The 24,878-nt window shown below is 34.9% G+C and overlaps 2 protein-coding genes across 2 annotated transcripts; one reads left to right on the plus strand and one right to left on the minus strand.

The window, feature by feature from the left end:
* Nucleotides 1-3,494: 3,494 nt before the first annotated feature.
* Nucleotides 3,495-22,364, minus strand: LOC140809711 (26S proteasome regulatory subunit 6A homolog). Its single transcript, XM_073167421.1, has 10 exons — nt 22,087-22,364; nt 21,861-21,977; nt 15,270-15,377; nt 14,645-14,836; nt 14,152-14,343; nt 5,032-5,150; nt 4,814-4,901; nt 4,525-4,644; nt 4,239-4,379; nt 3,495-3,942 (listed from the first exon to the last, which is right to left on the minus strand). Exons 1-10 carry the CDS (start codon nt 22,198-22,200, stop codon nt 3,865-3,867), a joined length of 1,269 nt encoding a protein of 422 aa, XP_073023522.1. The 5' UTR covers nt 22,201-22,364; the 3' UTR covers nt 3,495-3,864.
* LOC140809712 (uncharacterized) lies at nt 10,145-14,131 on the plus strand. Its single transcript, XM_073167422.1, has 2 exons — nt 10,145-11,586; nt 13,500-14,131. The coding sequence occupies exon 1, from the start codon at nt 10,350-10,352 to the stop codon at nt 11,553-11,555; it is 1,206 nt and encodes a 401-aa protein (XP_073023523.1). The 5' UTR covers nt 10,145-10,349; the 3' UTR covers nt 11,556-11,586; nt 13,500-14,131.
* Nucleotides 22,365-24,878: the final 2,514 nt, after the last annotated feature.

Below are 24,878 nucleotides of genomic sequence, written 5' to 3' on the forward strand. Positions count from 1 at the left end.
TTAATCTTATAGTCTCATTTTCTTGTGCATATGATTTAACATTTGCTATAAATTATTTTCTAGAAAAATGCCTGTTCTTTGTATCATGAAAATAAATTGATGGTGTTTTCACATTGTACCAATGTGTTTTTTTAGTACCTCTGATTAATATTTATGTCATCTCTCTTTACATAAGATTAAGATTCACTTGGAGAAATCTCGTCTAACAATCTGAGGTAATTCTTCTTCCAATTTTTTTTGGAAAAATTGATCTTTTTGTTGTACAGATTCCAACTCCGGATTCAGTATAGAAAACAAAATATTATGTCTTACATTTTCATATAAAATCTCTACTGGGATGTATATCAGGAATAGCCTCGTGGTCATTGGATTTTAGACATTCTATCATCTGCCATAAATTTCATTTCATTCTCTAGACATTTTCAATGTTTTTTTTCCTCTAGAAACTCTAGCTCAAGTACCAATTGATCTAGTTCTTTTCCTAGGATTCCTTTGATATGAACTTTTAGTTCACTGATATTGATCGTTCATTAGTAAGTTACTATCATATGTTGTTCCAAATAGTATATAATATTACAAGAAAATTAATTTCGTTGTCTTGTAATATCAAATATTATTTCGACTTCTTTCTACCTTTCTGGACATCTTTTCCCTTTTGTCTAAAAGATTTTTAGTTCTTGCTGGGATTCCTAGACATATATATTTTCCCTACGAGTGACTTAATTTTTTGTCTCCTTGAAAATATAATCTTCTTGATTTTAGTCTAAGACATTGATTTCTTTGTAGAATCAGTTTGTCTTAGATCTGGATATTTGTTTCTTGTATTAAAGGAAACATGATTCTTTTTGGATAAATTACTTGAGAAACTTTTTCAAATATTTCTCTCAATTCTAATTCTATGTGACGTGTATTATACAGATCATATGAAATTTGATAAGTTATAGAATACGGTCTATTCTCATCAGCCTTTTTTCTTGAAATTTTAACGTAATGTTAACGCTCAGCTGAAATATCGATCTGTCAAGTTGTAGAAAATTCTAGGGTAAATTACTCCTACAACTTTTTTTGCATTACCTTTTGTCCATGTTATGATATATTGTTGTCTGGCTAAAGAAACTAAACAATTTTTCATATGTTCTGTGTCGAAACACCTCGTATTCAGTCAGATTCTTCTTGACTCAAGATTTTTTCTCTTCATATGTATTCTAGTCTTGGTAATAAACTGCTTCTTAAATACTCGGAGTTGGTTCGAAGCGTTTTATTCTCCTTATGGACAGTTGGTTGAAATATGACATCTTTCTCTATATGTCTAGCAAATACAATTTTTAAAACTTTCACTTGCTCAAGTTTGGGTTCTTCTGAAAGTTTTTTTTTTAGTGTACGTCACATGCTTCGAGATAAGTTTGATGTGTGGGATAAATTCTTAATTTTGGATGGTTCACTTATTTTCCTAGATTTGTAAGATTTGGCTTTTTGTCTAAAACATAATGTTCTTGGTTTCCAAGAACTGCTTCGCCTTCTTGCACTTCTGACATAAGGATGAGATCTAAAGATCTTCTTTTTCGGCCTTTGTGGCTTACTTCCAATGATTGTTGGAAGATCATTTTCTTTACAAAATAAATGAATCTGTTTATTATTTCTTCCTAATCTTTTATAATTCTTTTGTAATGCTGTCATATGTCACGATTATTGCCAATTTTACTTTGAGAATAGAGGTCATTCGTGTCAAAATATCTGGATTGCAAGAGAAATATTCCCTAATTAGCATTTCTCTCGATAGACTTGGAATTTTAGAGAAGAAAAATTGCATTTTAATATTTTATTCGACCCATGAATTCCATATATATTTAATGAATAGCATGATATATTTATCCGCTAAACAGATATTATGTAATTCAAAACTACAAAATCACATCAGACTCATTTATAAAAGTTTAATGAACCATTCTTTATTGAAATTAAGTGTTCATATTATGATTCTCACCGTCGATGTCCATTCATCTATGAGATATTCTTTGTTTCTTAAATACACTACATCAAGGTTAAAAATAACACCATAAACATGTATTGTTTCTAAAACGGACTTCCCGTAGGGTGTTTGTTTCAAGGAAATTTGACTTCTCCTTGATCTTGTTCTCACTAAGTGTGCTCTCCACCTACTTGACAACTATTTGGGGTCTCTCATATTTCTATTATTAGATCCCACACTTTTCCTTGTTGGTTCATGGGAATATGACCAAGTTATTGAAAGAGGTTCACCCTTTGTTTTATTCAACTTCATATTTACGACCTTAAATTCGCAAAAGACCCTGAAGTTCTAAAAGATCTTCTGGACCAATCATTTCTTTAGTTTTATCATCTTAATTTCTTTTCTGAGACAATTTTGAGCAGATTGATAATTTTTTCTTCGTTGGTTAAAGGTTTTGATATTACGCCTCTTTGGTGTAATAAGGATTTGATACCAAAGGATAGTGATACTCTTCTTTCTGAGATCATTTTAGTATAACTTGGTTGTTGTTCTAGAGTTTTGATTATTGTTTGAAATTCTTTAATGTACCAAGAATTTCTTCTTGTTTTTCAAGGATTTCCTAAATTTTATATGGTACATAGTATAGTTGATTTGCATAGTTTTGTATCATCTTTAGGAATTCTCAAAAATCTCCGGAGAGTTTAGATGATAATATTTCTAGGAACCTATTGCACTGAATCATAAGTTTATCTTAGGATTATGTTTTGTTTCTATTTTCTCCCTCATGTCTAAGCGTGGTTAGCTATTCTTTTAAATATTCAAAATATTGGAATAAATCCTATAAAAATTTAATCTCGAACATTTGTTAAAATCCATAATTTTTGAGAAAAAACTCATTCTCAAACATTTAATTACATATTAATAATAACATTGTATGTTTGAAATAATTTTATCTCGACTATGATATCATTTTTGGCTCATTTATAAAATCAAATGTATTTTTGTTCACTTAAATTAAAATTAAGAGTTCAAACTAAATTTTAATGTCCTATGAAGAAAATCCAACAGTGAAACTTGAGTTAGAGATTTTTTTGTAATTTACCCGTAAAATAATTTTTAGGTACCAGATTATTTTGGGCTTGAGGTCAATATCATTGGATTTAAAAAATTATATATTAAATTAAATTTATAGTTTTAAAATTAATTAAAATATATTTAAACTAAAAAAAACAAAATATTAGTATACCAGTATCATCAACTAAAATATAACCAGATGTACACTATCATTTTAATACCATAACCCATAGCTTAGCCTCACTCATTCACCTTAGTTTGTCAAAACATGCTATAACTGAAATTTGACATCCACCACTCCTATCGAAAACAAATCATTATAAGATAAATAATAAGTAAATTCGAGAGGAGCCAAACAATTTGAATCTCACTTTATTTTTCGAAAATAACAGCCCATATCTTCCTTGATCCGATCGAACAACGGAGATAACTTCATATGGGTCAGGTGGTTTATTAAAAATTTCTTCATTCATTCCATATTCTGAATATGATGTCTTCTAAATCCAGATCGAGATTCACTAGTAAGCCGTAAAAATTCATGCCACAACCTAGCTTTAAAGGGCTGTGGTGAACAATATGATCGAATCTACTCGCATTCAACCCACTTTAAGAAGAATAAACCCTCATACATCATCCTGGAGCACAGTGAACAAAAACAATCACATACTCACCGCTGTGATAGAAAAAAAAGCCGGATAGTGACGACATGAGACACTTCGTAATTCATGCCTTGGACCAGGGAGTCATTCGATGTTGGAACGTTGTTTTTCCTTTCCCAAGCTTGCACCCAAAAAAGCTTGACACTATACCATGTTTAAAGTCTAGGCATAGTAATTTAGGCTGGCTTTCTTTTTGGCTTGAACTTGGATTATACCTTCATTAAAATCTTCATGGTTAACCTGGAAAATAGATGAAACACGTGAATAAATCGAAAATTATAAAATGTTAGTTTATCTTGACCAATTTAGATACAAGATGCAAGAAAATCGAACGGGCCACCGCTACACCTAAAAAACTGTTGGCTGATAAAAATGAGTTAAACTGGCATATCTTCTAGTTGATTCTTTTCCTATGTTTCTGAAAAACTCTGGACTTGTTGCCGTGTTAACCGTGTGCTTAGTTTACAATGAAAAAATATATATATGTGGGAAAAATCAGGAAAAAACACTTAACAAATAAAATCAAATATTATTACCTCAGTGGCATCACGACGAAGGGCCAACATGCCCGCTTCCACACAAACAGCTTTGAGTTGTGCCCCATTGAAGTCATCAGTTGAGCGAGCAAGCTCCTCAAAATTGACATCTGGATGGACATTCATCTTTCTAGAGTGAATCTATGACAAGATAATAACCATAAGTTAGAATTTTTGAAAACAAAGTATCATATTGGTAAAGAAGAAATCGAATATACAAGCCCACCCAATATTAGCAAGATACACTCAAACTCAAAAAAAAAAGTTCCCAAGTCGGATGGTAAACCTGCAAAATGCGAGCCCTAGCTTCCTCGGTAGGATGGGGAAATTCAATTTTTCGATCCAACCGACCAGACCGCATTAAGGCAGGATCTAAGATATCAGCTCGATTTGTTGCTGCAATCACCTGAATAATTAAAAGTGTTGCACGCCAAAATAAGTAACAAAGACAAAAATCATAATGCAGTAAACAAATTCAATGTCAGAAGCTTCAGACTGATTTTATGAATCACAAAGTAAATGAAGGAAAGCAAAGTAAAATGAAAGTGAGGAAATGAAAGTGGTAGAGTAGAAACCTTTATACTCTCGTCACTGCTAAAACCATCAAGCTGATTGAGCAATTCTAACATAGTCCTCTGCACTTCTCTATCCCCACTAACTTCACTGCAGAATATCACATAATTTGTGAGTGTAACCAACACTGCATCATAGCCCTCAAGAACCTCCAAACCCTAACAGTTAGGAGTGCAGAAGACAAGATCATGGAACATTTACTGGGAAAGTATGTGCTTACCTATCAAAACGCTTTGTACCAATTGCATCAATCTCATCAATAAAAATGATACAAGGAGACTTGTCTTTGGCAAGTTGAAAAGCATCACGAACAAGTTTTGCTCCATCCCCAATGAACATCTAAATGCACAAAAGTCTTTTTTATAGAGCATGCGAAACAAAAGAAAAAAATATTGCAGCAAGCAACAGTTGGACCACATCAGAGACTCGATGCATCATATTAGGCTGGGAAACTGTTGCACTATTGCATTATTTATCAACTCAGGCATCGACCTCGACCTCCTCAAAAAGAAAAGAAAAGACCGAAGATGATACTCCGATGACAGATCAAGATAATCCAGAGCAAGATGCTCAAGATCCGTATGATGGAGATGATAACATTTTTGCATTCATGACTCAAAGTTTGAATTGTTGATGTAAATTATTGTAGATGTTTTCTTATCGGTTTGTACGTGTCTATCTTTTACGTGTCATGTTTTTAGAGGTAGTAAGTGGAACTACTGTTTAAGTTTTTTTGAAGGAGTGGATTCCCTTTGTAATCCACACACCAAAAATACTACTTTCTCTTTCTGAATACAAAGTCTATTATTTCGAAGAATTCTCTCTCAAGTTCTATTCTCATATTTCTGCAAAATCATGTAAGTAAATGTCTTATGATTATATTTATGATCCACCTTTTAATTATATCATGCATCTGCTAATTATCTTTTAATATTAAAAAAGAAAATTAAGTTAATAAAAACTCAAATTGAGAATCTTGAAAATCGATTAAAAGATCCCGAAATCAATCATATTTACAAACAATGGTTTATATATCCACATTTAGAAAGATCTAAACTGACCTTAAAGGCATACGAGAAGCAGGGTTCACAACTTGCTGCTTAAAGTTGAAGATTTGAAGACTAAATTTACTTCAAACCTTTATTATGGTTGTTTGTTGTAAAAGCCTTATAGGCAGACTTCAATAAAGTTTTATTTTTGTAATATATCCTAATCTTTTATCTTATAAAGAAGAAGGTAGCTCTACCCAGGAGAAATCCTTAAGTCGGGTTCCGTAAAGCCTGTAAAGCCAAAGGGTAAGATTGGTGTAAATCCTTGACAATATCTACTTAATTCTTAATGGATAAAATAATAAGATCTTGTACAAAAAATAAATCTTCAAATAGTAATACTAAGAATAAAGAATTAATTATTTCTGAAAATTTTGAAAAGAATATTCAAAACTGGAAATTACCAGTATCTTCTAATACGAAGATATATAGATCTAATGGATTTAATTTAAATCTGATTATATAATTAAAACTATAGAAGAAGCTATTCCTCTAAAAGGAGGTTATGATTCTTTCAGTCTGTTATCTCAAAATCTTATAAATATTCATATGAAATCTTATAGATTTATGCATCTAGGTATGATTCAAGTAGGTTTAAAACCGCTCACTAGATTAGGATTAAATACTTCGGCCTTAGGCATAACAAATTTGAAGATTCCTTATAAGGAATAGTAGAGTCCTCATTATGTGAAAGACCGGCTGTTTTCCTAATTTTCCAATCTCTCTTTCTGATCCAAATATCATGAAAGCCCTTACATTAAATATAAAGACCGAAGGCTTCGATATGATAGATGGAACAGAAAATGTTGTTTTATTATATAGAATTTGTTATAAAGTAATGAATTCGACTATTTCTAATTTTAGAATTAATACTAATCAAATTAGTTCAAAAAGAGGTGAAACTACACTCTTTATAACTGATATTAATAAAAGTAATATCATGATTCCCAAAACAATAAATTGGAATCAATTTACTTTGCCAGAATCCGGAAAATGGAGAATATTTCTCCTACTGTTAAAGAAGAATCTAGAAAACTAGAAAGTATAGTTCAATATGTAGATGGTGATGTTGAAATAATATTCTCATCCAAAGACATTTACGAATTAAACTCCCAGAAGAAAGTAGAAATTCTACTTCTTCCATATCTGATTTTGAAAAGATTAGTGTATCTGGTCTTCAAAAGACTAATGATAATATATCTCAACCAGAATATAAGGTTGATCTTCCTGAATCTAGTACTTCTCGATTTCAAAGAAGTTATTCTGTTAATATTAGAAAATCTAATTCCCCTACTTTTTCTGATATGGGTTATAATGTTATGGTTATTAGAAATCATATTTTTATTCAAAAAAGTTTAGAAAAAATTAAAAATAAAGATAAGAAAAAATGGTTTTCAAGTTGTTTAAACTCAAACAACAAAATCTATATTCTTCAAGATATGAAGAGTGGATTAAAGAAACTCAATCAAATTTAGATTTTTTCAAATGGATAGAAAAATTTTATTTTACAGCAAGAAATAAAATATTTCCAAATTTTAAAGATGAGTCTTTTATAAATACTCTTGAATCTACATATAAATTGTATGTTCATGAAACGGGTGAAGAATCTTTTGAGATTCATCCCCCCTTTACGACTTTACAGATTAAAAAAGGAAATAAAGAAATATATGCCTCTCCTATAAAAACTGAGTTAGGAAATGGTAATTTTGATCATATTATTCAACAAAATAATTGTACTAATCTTACCCTACACTCTTTAAGAAATCAAACTACTAGAATAGAAAAATTTTATCAAAATCTAAAAAAGACATTTCTAGTGGAGAATGTTCAAAAACTTTAATGATAAAATCTCCTCCTAATCTTAAACAAGAAAAATTTCTTGTAAGTTCTAAAAAAGATGAGGATTTTATGGAAAGTCTAATAGATCGATTACAAAAAATTAACATAAAAGGAAAGGGTTCTATTTCGGTAATTACCAAAGACGAACAACTTGAAAATTCTTCAAGTTCGTTTGAAGATGAGATGCAAATTAATAAAATGCATAAAGTATCAATTGTAAAACTTTTTTATAAAAAGGCGTTTGAAGATGAGATGCAAATTAATAAAATGCATAAAGTATCAATTGTAAAACTTTTTTATAAAAAGGCAACACCTATAGATCTTAAAATAGAAGAAAACAAAGATTATGTTCAGTTTAATGGGGAAGCCATCACTGAATGGAATATTATGGAAAGTCTGAATATCAGATTAAAACTGTTATTAAACAAATGTTAATATACTCTTCTGCCGCAAAAATAAAAGATAATAATGATAGGCAAATTGCTCAAGCCATTATTACTGGTTTTACTGGCCAACTTCAAGGTTGGTGGGATTTTTATCTCTCAAAAGATGCAAAAAATAAAATTATTAACTCTTCTATAATTGAGCTTAATGAAAGAGAAGAGTCAGATGCAGTTAATACACTTATTTATATTATTCTATCAAATTTTATTGGAGCTAATGAGCTTCAATTAGATAGATCTCAAGAGCAATTAATGAATTTGAGATGTTCAATGCTACCTGAATTTATATGGTATAAAGATGTGTTTATGACAAAAGTTTTAACCAGAAATGATTGCAATGCAAATTTCTGGAAAGAAAAATTTATTTCTGAACTTTCAGTTCTTTTTGGTGAAAGAGTTAAAAATAGATTAAAATCTAAATCTCCAACAAACTCTATAGATTGGAGCATTCTTACTTACGGAGATTTATCTGCAAAAATAACTGCCGAAGAGATATCTCTTGGCAATGATATCAAGTTAAAAAGACAACTTGATATGCACAAAGAAGAAAACCGAAATATTATCGGTGACTTTTGTGAACAAATAGGTTTTCAATCAATACAATATCCTAAAAGGGATAAGAAAAGAAAAAGATTTATTTTTAAAAAGAAAAAACAATATTTTAAAGATAAAAGTAACTAATAAAGAAAATTTTGTTATTTCATTAAAAGATGAAATTCTTTTTAAAAATATTAAAGAAAAAATAAATTCTGAAAAAAATTCAAGAAAAAATAAAAATTATTTCAGAAACTATTTCTAAAGAAATATGTGCATATGTTCCTAATGCTTTTTGGAATAGGAAAAAACATCAAGTTAGTCTTCCTTATACAGATGATTTTAATGAGGATAAAATTCCTACAAAAGCAAGGCCTATCGCTATGGGGCCTAGACTTTTAAATTATTGCAAAGAAGAAATAGATATTTTTCTTAAAAGAATTTAATTAGACCAAGTAATAGCTCCTGGAGTTGTCCAGCTTTCTAGGTAGAAAATGCAGCTGAAATAGAAAGAGGAGCTCCTAGACTTGTTATTAATCATAAACCGCTTAATAAAGCATTAAAATGGATAAAACATTCATTACCAAATAAAAGAGATCTATTAAATAGATTATTCAAAGGAAAAGTATTTTCTTCTTTTGATTTAAAATCAAGATTTTATCAAATCCTTCTAAAAGAAGAAGATAAATATAAAACAGCTTTTACAGTAACATTTGGACATTATGAATGGAATGTAATGCCATTTGGATTAAAAAATGCTCCAATGGAATTTCAAAATATAATGAATGAAATTTATAATTCATATATAGATTATATCATAGTTTATATAGATGATGTTCTTATATATTCCGATAATATTGATCAACATTTTAAACATTTTAATATATTTATTCAAGCAACTAAAAAAGCTGGATTGGCAGTAAATCAAAAAAAGGTAAAACTTTTTCAAACTAAAATAAAATTTTTAGGACATTATATTGAAAATGGAATAATGATTCCTATAGAAAGAGCAATTTTTTTTGCTGATAAATTCCCTGATAAAATCACTGATATAAATCAATTACAAAGATTTCTTGGAAGTCTTAATTACATAGGAGATTTTTATAAAGATCTCGCTCAAGACTGTAAATTATTATTTCAAAGGTTGAAGAAAAATCCTCAATCATAGACTAATAGTCATACTTTAGCAATACAAAAAATAAAAGAACGAGTTATTGCTAATCCTGAAGCATTGAAAATAGTTGAAACAAACGCCTCTGATATTGGATATGGAAGAATACTTAAACAAAAAATAGATAATACATCTAAAGAAATTCTTGTCAGATATATTTCTGGAACTTGGAATAATACTCAAAAGAATTATTCTACAATAAAGCAAGAAATTCTTTCAATTGTTAAATGTATTACAAAATTTGAAAGTGATCTCTTAAATAAGAAGTTTTTATTAAGAGTAGATTGTAAATCTGCCAAAGATATTCTTTTAAAAGATGTTAAAGTAATAGCATCAAAACAAATATTTGCTAGATGGCAAGCTATATTAGCATGTTTTGATTTTGATATTGAACATATCTCTGGAAAATCTAATTCTTTATTAGATTTTCTAACTAGAGAATTTTTGCAAGGATCCACCTTGGAAGACAATCCTAAAGAGGCCAGCAACGGGAAAAAAACCCATGAATAAACCACCTTTTAAAAGAGGTGCAACAGTTTCCCAGCCTAATATGGCTACTACAGAGGAAGAGAAATTTGACCCTATTAAAGAATTCTCAGACGATCCTGCTGCATATGAAATTCATTATTATAATAATGCAATATTTGCATTAAAAGGTTCAAAAGAAGAATTAAAATATCCCTACTTAATTTCAGGATGTCTAAATTGTTGTCATGTTGATAAAGACCTAAAAGGTCTATCACCAATCCATATAGCTCAAAGCTATTTAATTAAAGATTTACAACCCATATTGGGAAGAAAAACTAGAGATTATTTTGAAACAATCCTAGTAGAAACTGGTTCAGTTGAAATACAACATATGGATCGCAACAGAGATTTCGCATTTTCTAAAATGATTATAAAGAAAATTATCCCAGCAGCTAATTGGGGTTTACCTCTTGGTCAAGCTAGGCAATTGAACACTTTTCAGGCAATGCCAAATATGTTCAATTATCATGATTATATCATGGCCTGGGATACAACTCTTATATACGAGAGTTCTCAACGCAAACATTCTTGGTGGATAAAATTCCAATTATATGATATTCATCAGTTTATCCCTACTTGGTTTAAAACTTTCTTCTTTTCATGGGGGGTAATGCCCTCTATTCTTCCGAGAAATGTTAAAAATATATGGATTAAATTTCAACAAGCAAATATACAATTTGATGGATTGACAGCCATGATTCAATTTGCTATAAATTATAATATTCCCTGGATCATACGATGGGAATATGGACTCCAAGAAATGGTTAAAGAAAAGTTCGAAATCAAATTCGCCCGTACTATCTTAATCAGAAAAATTTTAATAAAATGGTGGGGAAAAGAGACTTCTTCGCAGAAGGAAAAGTTTTATGATCGACGAGGGGTAATTGCTTTAGGACCAGCCAGAGAGACTATGAAAAATTTAAATCATGACATCTCATATCAGACTACATTACTTAAAGAGATTTTCCAACATTTGGATAAAAATACCATTACTTTTATGTTTTCTGAAGTATTTGGTGAAAAATCAAATTTATCAACTCAGGCATCGACCTCGACCTCCTCAAAAGGAAAAGAAAAGACTGAAGATGATACTCCGATGAAAGATCAAGATAATCCAGAGCAAGATGCTCAAGATCCGTATGATGGAGATGATGACATTTTTGCATTATTGAATGCATAATGGGAAGATGATCTGGAACCCATGACTCAAAGTTTGAATTGTTGTTAATGTCTCGTTTTCGATCATGATTAATGGAAGACCGAGGGGGAAATTTCAAGCAGGTAGAGGACTTCGTCAGGGAGATCCGTTGTCACCTTTTTTGTTCAACATGGTAGTTGATGTTTTGGGGAGTTTGATTGACAAAGCAAAAGATGCGGAATTAATAAAAGGTTTCGAGGTGGGCAGAGATAGGGTGGAGGTATCTCATATACAATTCGCGGATGACACATTGTTTTTTGTTCAAAAAGAGGTACATTTAAAATTCTTGGTCCAAATTTTGGAGTCATTTTGTGCTATGTCAGGACTTAGGATAAATTGGGATAAGAGTGCTTTATTGGGCGTTTGTCAAGACGAACTCGAAGAGGAGGAGATAGCACAGAGGCTTGGCTGCCGAAGGGAAAAATGGCCAATCACATACTTGGGAGTTCCTTTAGGGGGTAACCCATTGAAAGCTTCTTTTTGGGATCCGGTATTGGTCGGACTTACACGTAAATTGGCATCGTGGAAAAAGGTGTTTTTGTCAAAAGGGGGAAGAAGTGTACTGATTGCTTCGGTGTTAAATGCTCTGCCTATATACTTTCTATCACTTTTCAGGGTACCGAAAGGAGTGGCGGGGAAGATGGAAAAGATAATGAGAGATTTTTTGTGGGATGGAAACGAGGATGAATCACATTGTCATATGGTAAAGTGGGAACAAGTTTGTAAACCGAAAGAGAAAGGAGGTTTGGGTATAGGAAACATTTGTTTGAGGAACATATCGCTTTTGGCAAAATGGTGGTGGAGGTTTAGCGAGGAAAACGACCCGTTGTGGAAAAGAATAATATTGAGCAAATATGGGCTGCAAGATAATGGTTGGGATGCAGGTTTGGCGAAGAATGTGACGTTTAAATGTCCGTGGAAATTTATCTCAAGTACTTACCCGACTTATCACCAACTAGTTAGATTAGAGGTTAGAGGGGGGAATAGAATCAGGTTCTGGGAGGATGTTTGGTGGGGGGAGGTTGCTTTTCGTGATTTGTACCCCTCTTTATTTCGTGTAACTTCAGCTAGTAGTTTGCCAATATCATATTTTTACACTTTCGACATTGTATCAAATACTTATTCTTGGGACTTGCATTTTCGTCGGCTTCTCCGCGAGGAGGAGGCGGTTCAGTTGTCATCTTTGTTAGGAATATTAGAAATGGTTAGGATTGTAGAAGGGGTTGATGATTTTAAAGTTTGGGAAGGAGACCCGTCGGGGAAGTTCACGGTCAAGTCTTTTTTTTGCTCCTTCCACAATCAAAATTTTGCGTTTCATAAAATCATTTGGAAGACTCCTATTCCTTCAAAGATTCAGATTTTTTCTTGGACGGCTATTCTTGGTAAGTTACCGACTTCAGAGTTGATGCAAAAGAGATGGCCTAATTGTGCTCTTTCTCCCGGTTGGTGTGTGTTGTGTCGTAATGGGCTGGAATCGCAAGATCATATGCTGCTTCACTGTACGTTCAGCAACGAACTGTGGTCAAGGGCTTTGACAGAATTGAAGTTTGTTTGGGTGTTACCAAAGACAACAACAGATTTGTTCAATACGGATTTGGGACAATACGTTGGAAAAAAAGGAAGAGTTTTTTGGAGGGTGGTGATCCATGGTATGTGCTGGGGCATCTGGCTAGAGAGAAATCGTAGAATATTTGAAGAGGTGGAATACAATGCGGATGAGTGTTGGGAGAAGATCAAGTTCAACATAGTGAGCTGGATTGGGATGCATAAAGATTTCCGAAGCTTATCAATATTAGATCTCCTAAGGGACTTGACTTATGTTTATTGCTAAAGTGTGTTTGAATATTTCCTACGGTGAACCACTAGTCCGCTACTTGTAATTGATAAATTTCCAAATAATATAATTATGTTTCTTATCAAAAAAAGAAAGTTTGAATTGTTGATGTAAATTATTGTAGATGCTTTCTTATCGGTTTGTACGTGTCTATCTTTTATGTGTCATGTTTTTAGAGGCAGTAAGTGGAACTACTATTTAACTTTTTTTAAAGGAGTGGATTCCCTTTGTGATCCACACACCAAAAATACTACTTTCTCTTTCTGAATACAAAGTCTATTATTTTGAAGCATTCTCTCTCAAGTTCTATTCTCATATTTCTGCAAAATCATGTAAGTCTATGTCTTATGATTATATTTATGATCCACATTTCGATTATATCATGTCATCTGCTAATTATCTTTTAATATTAAAAAAGAAAATTAAGTTAATAAAAACTCAAATTGAGAGTCTCGAAAATCAATCCTATTTACAAACAGTGGTTTATATATCCACATTTAGAAAGATCTAAACCGACCTTAAAGGCATACGAGAAGCAGGGTTCACAACTTGCTGCTTAAAGTTGAAGATTTGAAGACTAAATTTTACTTCGAACCTTTATTAAGGTTGTTTGTTGTAAAAGCCTTATAGGCAGAGATTGTAATATAGTAAAAATAGCATTTTTAAAAAATTAGATTATACAAATTGCCTGCTAGAGAAAGTATACCATCAGATCATTGACAAGAAAGTATGAAAATGCCCAACCTGCACAAGCTGGGGACCTGCCAGCTTCAGAAAAGTAGCATTAGTTTGGGCGGCACATGCACGGGCCATAAGAGTTTTCCCTGTCCCAGGGGGACCATATAAAAGGACTCCTTTCGGCGGACGAATTCCCAATTTTTGAAATCTCTCTTTGTGTGTCATGGGCAATACAATTGCCTCGACCAATTCTTGAATCTGCAGCAAAATAAAAAATCAAATAGTATTAGTCAAATATTTTCATCTTGAATCATAAAAAGTAACTTTCATTTGTCAGTATCAATTAATTCTATTAAATTCTGCTTTATCAAGCAAGTTGGTGGTCTCTTGAAATAAAGCATCAGCCAAGACCTCCAAAGACAAAATAGGTTAAGTCCAGCCTCACAAGCAATTAAACATTATTTACAAATAATAGAATAGTTAACAACAAAATATGCCTGAAAAAGATTCCCAAGAAGAATTTGTATCTTATTAATAGACCCTAGCGGGATAAGCTTGCCTGTTTCTCCAAGCCACCGATATCATTATAGTCTTCAGTCGGTTTTTCATCAACCTCCATAGCTTTCACTCGAGAATCATACTCAGATGGCAAAGTGTCCAAGATGAGATAACTGTCTTTGTTTACTCCAACCAGATCACCAGGCTTCAACATATCAGGATCGACCAGGCCTACTACGGGCAGAAAAATTGTCTGCATTTCATAAACTAAAAAATTAATACACTTTTCAAAAGAGTAGACACATTCATGGGCTCCATATGGCGTAGAAATCTAGATTAGAGGTTTTTAAGAAAAAGGAAAAATCTAAAGAATTATTTCATTTCGATATTTCCACGCGTGTATAGAGTAAAATTTTATTAGCACATTTTTCTAAAATGAATTTTGACGGAAAAACACCTATCAATTGAAAGAGTTCGAAAGACAAAAATGCATATCAAAAGCCTCAGGTTAATATTTTCTTAGAAAAATAACAATAGTAATAAAAAGGAAACGCACTGGATTGAAACCATTGAAAGTAAAAAAATTCACACAAAATCCCCCATAGGTCATAACCACACATGCACAAGAACAAGAAGAGATTGAAAGAAAATGAGAGTTAGAGATGCATAGGAGTATTCTATTTAACCTGGCGTGTAGATGTTTTTAGCACAACACATTTTCCCTTCCTTTGTGAGTCAAGATCAATATTAGCACCATCTTCTTCAGCCTCTTCCTCAGGGTTCATCTCCAAAATCTAACGAAAGTCAGAACCCATTAACTCCACAGTAACAAGCCAATTTGTAACATAAGTGAAATTGCATGGAACACTTGGAAATAGAAAATGCACAGATTGGACCTCAAGACACAGCCATTGAGAGCAAAGCACGAAATCAACATAGCCACTGAAAGGTCATAAAGCTTGTCCATAAGAACTTTTTAAACCCTTATAAGGTCAGTACATTCTCATCTCCCAAAAATCTGTTTCACGTAGCATCCATGGTAACAAATCCTAAAAATACTATAAAACTCCGACACTGATTAGAAGATATATGATACGGGGAAGTGCAGGAAGAAACCAACAAAGGCCAACACATATGAAAGGAGCACCGGGACAATTGGTTGTTTTTATTAGCCATAAATAATACTTGAACGTTCAGACTCAATTTGTATGCAAGCAAATAAATGTGTAAAGCGTAGAAGAAACAAAATACGATTTTACTTGTAAATCGATTAGAGCAGCAAACTTTGTACCTGAGTATAAATAGTCAAAACAAAAAAAAAGGATAAAAATCCCATATTTTTAGCTCTACCCTCTGTTCTTCTTCTAATCTTCTCCAATCTTCTGTGTGAATTCTCTTTCCTTAATGTGTTAACTGCCAGTGATCGAATCTATTGAAGCGGTGCTCTAACATTGGTGCTCTCGTCTTAAACGGAGGAAGGAACTAGGTTTGCTCGATTGGAGGAAAATCAAGCGAAGCTCACTGCACTTCAGGAATCGCAGGTGATTCTTGTTGAAAAACAGAATTTGAGTCTCGATTCATTGACGACTTCGGTGAAGGAGCTTACTGTTGGATTACAGGCACTTGATGGTAAGGTTGAGCAGCAACGGAGATGACATCCTTCGATGTCGATGCAGACTCCACAACCACCTCCTGTTTCGCCTCAATCCCGATCTGACAATGCTCGTGAGTTTCCGCCATTCTCTAAGTCGATGTGTGTGGATATTCCGCAGTTTTCAGGAGATAATCCATCAGCTTGGGTTGCACGAATCCAGAGGTACTTTGATTATAACCAAACGCCTGAACCTCAGCGCTTAATTGTTTCTTCTTTTCATTATGATGGGGATGCCTTAGACTAGTTTGACTGGATGAGTAGAAATGGGTTGATTCACGGCTGGCCTGGATTTTTAGTTGCGATCACCAAACGTTTTGGTCCGTTCGAGTATGAGGATCATTTTGGAAAACTTAGTAAGCTCACGCAAACAAGAACTTTGGTTACCTATCAACATCAATTCGAACAACTTGCTAATGATATTCTAGAGTGCCAGAACATGTATTGATTAGTTTTGTTTTGTCTTTGGGTTACGTGGTGATACTCGGAAGGAAACCCAAGTTTATAGGCCGCAATCATTAATTCTTTTTTTTGATAGAAAACTAAATTTATTATAATAATGAAAAAGTTACACAATAAACTTTTTGCATATCAAAAGGAAACCTAGGTTTATAGGCCGCAATTATTAATTCAAGCTATGGGGTTGGCCAAGTAGCGAGACCATTTTGCAGGTAGATGCATCACAAACACTCGCAAGTATTGCTCCAAACATCGGTTAAGGACCTCCATCTGCCCACTATACATAGCCAAAGAAGTGCCACTGAACTTGAACAACTCGGACTAAAACTTGCTAAAGAAGACGGGGTCTCTGTCCAAAACAACAATACTCTTTGGAAAAGCATGTTGTTTTACCACAATCTCAACAAACAAGGAGGTCACTGTCAAGGTTGTAAAACCATACTTAAGGGTGCCAAAATGCGCATACATGGAAAGCTTATCGACCATCACCAAAATGACAGTAAATCCATTGGAAGAAGGAAGCCCCGTAATGAAATCCATAGAAATATCGTCCCACACATTCCTTGGGATCGGGAAAGGCTGTAATAACCCACAAGATTTCTACGTGCTATATCTGGTCTGCTGACACACAGAAAATGCTGCCACGTAATTCCAAATATCGTGTTTCATCTTCACCCAGTAAAACCCCGGAACAATACGAGCCAGCGTGTTGCGCACCCCTCCATGACCCGCAACCGGTGTGTTATGGAACTCGAATAATACTTTGGGGATAATGGGTGAAGAAGGGCTGAGACAAATCATATGGCCTTTATAAACCAACCCATCCCGGATGTAGAATGGAGTATGTAAAGAAGTGGTCGGGGTGGAAAGAAGGTTATGGTGATAAGGGTCGGAGATTACTTCTGCTTTAAGTTGTTCGATAAACTAGAAAATAGGTATGGAGAAAGCAAAAAGTTGATCATTGCTAGAAGGTAAAGAAGGGTCGGGCTCAAACTTTCGAGATAAGGCGTCCGCCACAATACTAGATTTTCCAGAATGATAGGTGATATCAAAATCATACCCCAAGAGTTTAATGAGATATTTTTGTTGCTCGGGAGTGTGAATAACTTGGTTTAATATTTCTTTTTTGAGGCTATAGTGATCCGTTAAAATAGAAAAATGATGACTCAATAGATATTGGCGCCATTTAAGTACAGCCTGGGTAACGGTTCCAGACATAAGTGGATGCATTAAGCAAGTGGGAAGGGAGTTTTTTACTGAAATAAGCAATGGGGTGGTATTGCTGCAACAAAACAGCTCCTATGCCCATTCCAGATGCGTTTGTTTGAATTTGAAAGGGTAAGAAAAAATTCGGCAAGGTTAAGAAAGGGGCGTGAACGAGAGCTTGTTTGAGCTAATTAAAAGAATCTTGGGCTGCTAGGGACCAAGTGAAGTTATCTTTTTTTAGAAGCTCGGTGAGTGGATAAGCAACAGTGGCATAGCCCCGAACAAATTTTCTATAGAACCCCGAAAGCCCTACGAACTCCCTCAAAGCCTTCAAATCCTTAGGTACTGACAAAGAAAGCACAACCAGCAGTTTTGCGGGATCCAGTTGAACACCGTGAGCAGAAACTATATGCCCAAGGTAACAATAGAGGTTTGAGCAAATGAACATTTGGATTGTTTCAAAAAAAAGAATCATCAAGTGGTATTGTAAGACAGTTGTAAGATGAATAAGATGATCAGGAAAAGATTGACTATAAACTAAAATATTGTCAAAGAATACAATCACAAACTTACGAAGAAATGGTTTGAAAATAAGATTCATGGAAGCTTGAAAAGTGTCGGGGGCGTTAGTGAGGTCAAACGGCATAACAATTAATTCCAAACGGCCATCATGGGTGAATACCAAAGGGGTTAACACGGATCTGGTAATAGCCATCCCGTAAATCAAGCTTAGAAAAGATAGTTGCACCATTCAATTCATCCCAGAGTTCATATATCGTAGGGATAAGAACTTATCTTTAGTGGTGACATGGTTAAGGGCTCTATAATCAACAAAGAAACACCAAGTGCCATTTCTTTTTTTACCAAAAGGACCGGAGACAAAAAAGAACATTGACTATGGTGAATGATGCCCGATTCGAGCTCAATAACAAGCTTTTTTATCTCAGCCTTTTGAGAGTGAGCATATCTATAAGGCTTAACATTAACTGGTTGGGCGTGAGGAAGTAAACGAATAGAGCAATCAATAGTGAGATGGGGTGGCAAGCTATGTTGCATGGATACGGGTACGAGTATCGTATCGAATACGATACGGATACGGCGATACGTCAATTTTTGAAAATATAGGACACGATACGGCTAAGATACGACAATCATTAAAATATATATAATATTATATATATTTATACTTTATATAAATTTAATATTGAAAAATAAAAATCATAAAGATAGATGTAATATGCGGCGACGGAGACGGCGGCGGCGGCAACGACAGCGGCGGCGGCGGCGACGACAGCGGCAGCAGCGGCAGCGGCAGCAGTAGCAGTGGCAGAAATAGAGAAGAAGGGCGACGCTATATCACGTTGAGAGGCTTCAGCAGAAAGAGAAAGAAAGAGACGAATGTATATTGGAATTTAAAAGCCCAGCCCAATATATGTTAAAGTATTTTCCTTTTAGTCCTTAGCAATTTTAATTTTTTTAATTAGCCTCTAAAACTTCTAAAAATTTACAATTTTGCCCAAACGTATCCGAAAAACGTATCCACGCCGTATCCATGGCGTGTCCTCGCCGTGTCCAAAACGTATCCGACTGGTCAACCCTAAACAAAGTCAACGACACGGATTTTGGGGTATCCGACACGCGTATCCGCGTATCGTATCCGTATCCGTGTCGTATCCGTATCCGATACTTCAAAAAAAAAATTTCAAGGTATCCGTGCTACATAGGTGGCAAGTTATTAGGTTCCATAAAGACATCCTGATACGACTCAAGGAGAGATGCTAATGACTCTGGTGTCGATTGAATGTGAGTAATGGCAGTAGCTGAAACAGATATAGAAAATAGTTGAAAAAATTGGGCAATACTCTCAGTCTGTGTCAACCGCCGGAGTTCGTGTGATTGAACTTCCTCCACCTGTAACAACGGCTGGCCTTGCAAGCGAACTGATTTGCCATCATACAAAAACTCCATATAGAGCTGCTCATAGTCCATGATTATTTGACCCAAGATCTGAAACCATTGAACCCATAAAACCACCTCTACCCCATGCAACTGCAACACATAAAAAATCACCTCAAATGGCTCATCATTCAATTGAAAGGTTTTCTTCGGGCAGTAACCCTCGACACTCCACTAACTCCCCATTGCCAATCAAAACCGAAAAATGAGATTAAGTAACAATAGGAATCTTCAAAAACTTGACAAGATGTTCTTGAGTGAAATTGTGTGTACTCTCCACATCCACTAGTGTTTGCACCAGCAGCCCCGAGATCTTGCCTTTAAGCCGTAAGGTCCTAGGGCAAACTTGACCAGCCATGGCGTGAAGACTAATTTCAGGTAGTTCACGCTCATGGACCATAGAAGGTTGATAAAAAGATATTTCCTCAACACCACCTTCTTCAATGGTTTCCTCTTCCTCAGTCACAAACAGAAACAACTGCCCTTTGCACTTATGACCAACAAAAAATTTCTCATCAGAGTTATAACACAGCCCCTTTGCTCGTCGAGAAAGCATCTCTGCTGTTATAAGTTTTTTCTAGCGTAAATTTTTTTGGTCCGGGTGGATTGGGAAGTAACAGCGGAACGGCAGCTGGTGTTGACAAGAAACGAGGAACAACAGTTGGTGCATTATTACCCCAGATAGGAGAATACAAAGTGGAATCAGAAAACTTGTCATCATACAACTCGGCCAACCCCATAATCTATACCATCATATGTTCCTGGGTCTGCTTCTATTGAGGCTGCAGATGCGCTGTAACAGGATAGAGATGAATTACTCTCCATTTTACGTGACAATCTGTGAAGGTCCTAAGAAAGAATGAAATTTCATGCTGACAGACATCGCTCGGATAAGGTTATAGAGGTGGGACAATGGTGTTATGTAAAGCTACAGCCCCCATAAGCAATCTTCTCTCGGCAACCAGAAATTTACTAAGTTGAGCAAGCGTTTTTATGGGCCCTTCAAAATCATCAATCGAGTGGGTATGGTTACCTACAAATTGGAATTACTGAAGGAGGTCAAAATACATAATGATTTTCACATTTCCGTTCTTATGTTTTGTCTGAATCCAAAGATGGTCCCCTCTTTGCCACTGCCTGTTGCTATCGCGGATAATCAACCCCTGCTGACTCCATTGGCTGTTCAGATCATCGCAAAGTTCGTCTTAAGAATTCTTGGTCCTCGCAGGTATTAATGCAGCGGTTGGGTCTGCCTCTGGAAGAAACATCGTGGGAGGATTTAGCTTCTTTTCGCCAATTATATCCAGATTTCCACCTTGAGGGCAAGGTGAGTTTTAGAGGGGAAGGCAATGATATGATACGGGGAAGTGCAGGAAGAAACCAACAAAGGTCAACACGTATGAAAGGAGCACAGAGACAATTGGTGGATTTTGTTGCCCATAAATAATACTAGAATGTCAAGACTCAATTTGTATGCAAGCAAATAAATGTGTAAAAGGTAGAAGAAACAAAATACCATTTTACTTGTAAATCAATTGCAGTAGCAAACTTTGCACCTGAGTATAAATAGTGAAACAAAAAAGAAGGAATAAGAATCCCAACTACGCTCTGTTCTTCTTCTAATCTTCTCTGTGAATTCTTTCCTTGGATGTGTTAACTGCCGGTGATCGAATCTATTGCAGCGGTGCTCTAACAAAGATATACGATATACCATGAGAAGCCACTGCAACTCGTTTTGACGCAAAAACTGGACGGCCGGACTTAATATATTGGCCATTGCACTTTATCCACTTTTCTAGTTACCTTGTAAACTATTCCTTCACTTTCCTAATCAAAACCTAAAGTCCCAACCCACAATAAAAACTGCGTTGCCTCTATTCCTTTCAAATTGTACTCCTCCCCGGGCCAAAAAGAAAAAATTGTAAAAACTTAATTTAAAAACACTTCACAAAAAGTAAAAAAGGAACCAAAATAAATAAGGTGAATCCTACTTGAAGATACGCACCTCGACAATGTTTCCAACAAGGTAAGGAAGCTGCTTGTTGAGCTTAATTTTTTCTTGATTCTCTTTTATCTTCTCCCTGAACGAATCCAACTCTAGATTCGTTCTCTGCAACTCTTCCTGTAAAAAAAGAAAAAAAATCACATAACATCCCAATACATATGGATCCACTTCAATTATTGAATAAATAATCCGAAAATAGCCACAAAAATGGAGGACAAGAAGAAACCTTGAGGACTCGCGTCTCATTGTCCAGAAGGCGCGATGCGCGGATGATATCTTCAGTAATCATGGAGGAAAGATGGTCGTCCTCAAAATTGTCTTCCACCATCGGCGTCGCCATTTCCAATCAACTGTTTAGCTTCTTTGTGGGGGAATTTTGGGTAAAGTTGACTCGGTGCCTTGTGGAAGGGGGAAAGGGAACACTGGAGCCGTCCGTAGTCGCAGGCCCTGACTTGATACGAATTCCGACTTTTTGGTTTTTGCTTTAGAAGTCTATCGCCAAATTCTACTATATTTGTTAATCTCTCTGAAGAGTGGCAAAGAAGTTAGATCGAATGTATAATTCTTTTTTCCTTTATAATATTTGATTGACTGATAATATATTGTTGATAATAAAAAAAATTTGGATGAAATAAAAATATAGTTGTGTCTCGGCTTTGGTCGTACATGTATATTTAGGGTGTACACGGGTCGAACTCGAGTATCATTCTATTCGAACTCAACTCGATTTAAATTTTATAGTTTCGAGTTCGATTTAAACTTAATCATGTATTCAGTTTCGAGCTCGAGCTTGACCATTGAAAATATCAGGTAACTCAAGTTAGTGCTCGAAAAACTCAAAATTATTTGTAAATTTCGTATTTATGTTGTGTATTTATGTAGACAAAAATAGACTAAATTATTATCCTCCAATACCTGCAAGTGTGGTTTTCTACAGCTCCTACAAATATGGCAACAGTTTCTCAAGCGCAATTGTTGCGACCGTTCCCAGGGGCAATTATAACAGAAGAACAAAGCGGTGGTAAATGTTATCATCACCGCTCTAAAAAGTTAGTTTTGCTCCGGTTAGAAACATCGGTAATATATGCTCAGATGGAGTGTTTAAGTAAACCGATCTGAAGTCTTCATATCAGATATGGACATGAACCGATCTTGCAAGTAAGGATGTTAAATCGGTTGCCAACCGAGCGTAAGACATGGATATGGCCAGGGTTTTTAAGCCGAGGCAGAAGGTGAAACCTAGGAGCGGTTTACGAAACAGCTTCTGTTTGCAGGTATTCGGAGCATATATTAACCACTCTTAAATGTGGGCTGCAAGAGCGCTTCTCTTCACTACTTCTACATGCGTGCATGGGGAGCGGTTTCGTTACTGCTTTTGAAAGTCATATTTCGAAGCAGTTTTTGTGACTACACTTGAATGTTGTAATTTAGGAAGGGTTAAACATCCGCTCCTACAAATCATGAGTCTTAACCAATCGACCATTGCATTAGCTTTCAATTCAACAAATTAATTATTTTCTATTCCAAAAATTTATAATAAATACTTTGATTTTTCATCCAATCCACTAGACATCGCAAATAGATTTTTTTTTAAAAAAAAATTCATTCTAAACGAAATCACTGCATAACTCAATATAATAAATAGTTGAAATAAACAATGACATTCCATTATATATATATATATATAAAAAAAACCAGTATATAATCCTTACGAAATCATTATCAACTAAAATAACTTATCAGTCAACTAAAAACATATTATTTATTTTCAACCCTAATATAAATCCAAAATCTTTTTCCAAAATTCTAATAGTGGTTTCTCTCAAGGAGATCTATGGATACTTTCTTAAGCATTTGAAGAAATACTCAGATATTGTTGCATTATTTCTGACATGACACTTGTCATCTACAAAAGAAAGGGGATTTTACGACATGCATTTATATAAGTTTTTTTTAAATATCATTTGTCTACCCCCACAAGAATTGCAGTAAACTCCTGTATACCTTGCACTCTGCTCAAAACCACTCTGTCTCGATCCACTGGAGCTCGACGAACTGCTCCCGGGTCTTTTAAACTGCTTCCCCTTCGCTTTCAACTGATCTTTCCGCCCGCTACTACTACCGCCGCTATCGAATCTAGGAGGAGGTTGCACTGGAGGTTGTGGCGGTCTCGGGCTCGGGGCAACATACGGAACGCTCCGTTGCCTAAGGAATCCTGCTTCTGCTCCTTTGGCACGGTTCAATGCATCGACGAAATTGTTGGGTCTCCCAGTATTTACCAAGGTAAAGATATCGGGGTTTAAGCCGTTTATAAACTGATCTGCTACGGCCTCATCACTACTTGAAACATGAGGTGAAAAGCGAAGCAAGGAAGAAAATTTAGCAACGTACTCTTCAATATTCAATTGCCCTTGCCTCAGGTTTGCAAATTCAGCGCCTTTATCTTTACGGTAGGATACAGGAAAGAATCGCTGATAGAACTCTGTCTTGAACACTTTCCATGTAATCTCCGTGCCACGCTGCTCAAATGCTCTTTTGATGTTCAACCACCAATTCTTAGCTACGTCTTGCAATTGATGGCCAATGAGTTTCACTCGTTTTTCATCACTATATTCCAGAGACTCGAATAACATCTCAATATCCTCCAACCAGCTTTCACATTCGATTGCATTTTCTGTACCTCTTAAGGTAGGTGGTCTGAAAGACTGGAATCGTTTCAACAAAGTCTCCATGGGTGTAGCAGTAACATCCATTGGATCTCCGGAGGTGCTACCCTGTTCTGGTGCTGTGGGTCGCAAAGGCACGGCTGCTTAATATCAAACATGTTAACACCTTTCCTGGTAACGTTTCGGGCCCTCGAGATCCCACAGCAATTCTGACCATCATACTTTGCATACTACGGGTAAAATTTTGTAATTGTTGTTCCAGCATCCGCCTCATTGATTGCTCCATCTCAGATTGCCTTTGTGCTTCACGTGCTTCCATTTCTGCATGTATTTGTGCTTCTCTCTCTGCTTC

Source organism: Primulina eburnea, chromosome 13 (assembly GCF_022965805.1).
Source record: "Primulina eburnea isolate SZY01 chromosome 13, ASM2296580v1, whole genome shotgun sequence".
NCBI classification, from domain to species: domain Eukaryota; kingdom Viridiplantae; phylum Streptophyta; class Magnoliopsida; order Lamiales; family Gesneriaceae; genus Primulina; species Primulina eburnea.

What these genes read in the sequence shown, in the direction of transcription:
- LOC140809711 (XM_073167421.1), bottom strand. Translation starts at nt 22,200, where the DNA reads ATGGCGACGCCGATGGTGGAAGACAATTTTGAGGACGACCATCTTTCC. An exon ending in ATGAGACGCGAGTCCTCAAG is followed by an intron (nt 21,978 to 22,086) that starts GTTTCTTCTTGT and finishes CTTTTTTTACAG; the next exon opens with GAAGAGTTGCAGAGAACGAA. An exon ending in TAAAAACATCTACACGCCAG is followed by an intron (nt 14,837 to 15,269) that starts GTTAAATAGAAT and finishes TATGAAATGCAG; the next exon opens with ACAATTTTTCTGCCCGTAGT.
- LOC140809712 (XM_073167422.1), top strand. Translation starts at nt 10,350, where the DNA reads ATGAATAAACCACCTTTTAAAAGAGGTGCAACAGTTTCCCAGCCTAAT.